This window comes from Etheostoma spectabile, chromosome 14 (assembly GCF_008692095.1).
Source record: "Etheostoma spectabile isolate EspeVRDwgs_2016 chromosome 14, UIUC_Espe_1.0, whole genome shotgun sequence".
NCBI lineage: Eukaryota > Metazoa > Chordata > Actinopteri > Perciformes > Percidae > Etheostoma > Etheostoma spectabile.
The window spans coordinates 24,604,814-24,605,829 of NC_045746.1; the positions used below are offsets into that span (position 1 = coordinate 24,604,814).

At 50.9% G+C, this 1,016-nt stretch overlaps 1 protein-coding gene across 1 annotated transcript in view; it reads left to right on the forward strand.

Annotated features, from left to right (window-relative positions):
- Positions 1 to 1,016, forward strand: part of vamp1a (vesicle associated membrane protein 1a) — a 7,635-nt gene that overhangs the window by 3,240 nt on the left and 3,379 nt on the right. The window contains exon 3 of the mRNA XM_032535061.1: positions 316 to 474. Coding sequence (XP_032390952.1) covers positions 316 to 474 — 159 coding nt within the window. The remainder of the gene's footprint in view (positions 1 to 315; positions 475 to 1,016) is intronic.

Here is a 1,016-nt window from a genome sequence, read left to right on the forward strand (position 1 = left end):
GTCTAGTCTGGTAGGATCGGGCTAATGGACCAGAGTCTAGTGTGGTAGGGCCGGGCTAGTGTACCAGAGTTTGGTACGACCGGGCTAATGGACCAGATTTTGGTAGGACCAGGCAACTAGTCCAGAATCTGGTAGGACCGGGCTAATGGACCAGAGTCTAGTCTGGTAGGACCAGGCTACTGGACCAGAATCTGGTAGGACCGGGCTATTGGACCAGAGTCTGGTAGGACCGGGCTAGTGTACCAGAGTCTGGTAGGACAAGGCTACTGGACCAGAATCTGGGAGGACCAGGCTAATGGAGTTGTTGTCCCACAGGTGGTGGACATCATGCGTGTGAACGTGGACAAGGTCCTGGAGCGGGACCAGAAGCTGTCGGAGCTGGACGACCGGGCCGACGCCCTGCAGGCCGGAGCCTCGCAGTTCGAGAGCAGCGCCGCCAAACTCAAGAACAAGTACTGGTGGAAAAACTGCAAGGTGCGTGTTCGACTCCCATCATGCATCAGTGCTTCAAAAAGACTACTCCATCCCTCAGAGTATTATATGGCTCCCATCATGCATCAGTGCTTCAAAAAGACTTCTCCATCCCTCAGAGTATTATATGACTCCCATCATGCATCAGTACTTCAAAAAGACTACTCCATCCCTCAGAGTATGTGCAATACATGTAATATATTTCAGGTATTTTCTATTTATTTAAACACATTTCAGTTAAAGTCCCATAAGTTTCCATCGGCTCCCCAAACTAATCAGGATCTCAGCATCAGTTCGTCCAGCGCTCCGTCTCTGACGGACACACGGCGCAGTTTCCAGATCATCCAATCACAACGCGGCGTTCTGAGAGTCGGATTAAAGGAGAATGTGACTCACACGACCAGGAAGTCAGGGACAGAAATCCAAATCTGGATAACGGGGACAGTCTGGGATTAAAAAGCCATCTGGGATTTGTGATGTAACTCCACCCACCCCCAACACACACACACACACACACACACACACACACACACACACACACACAC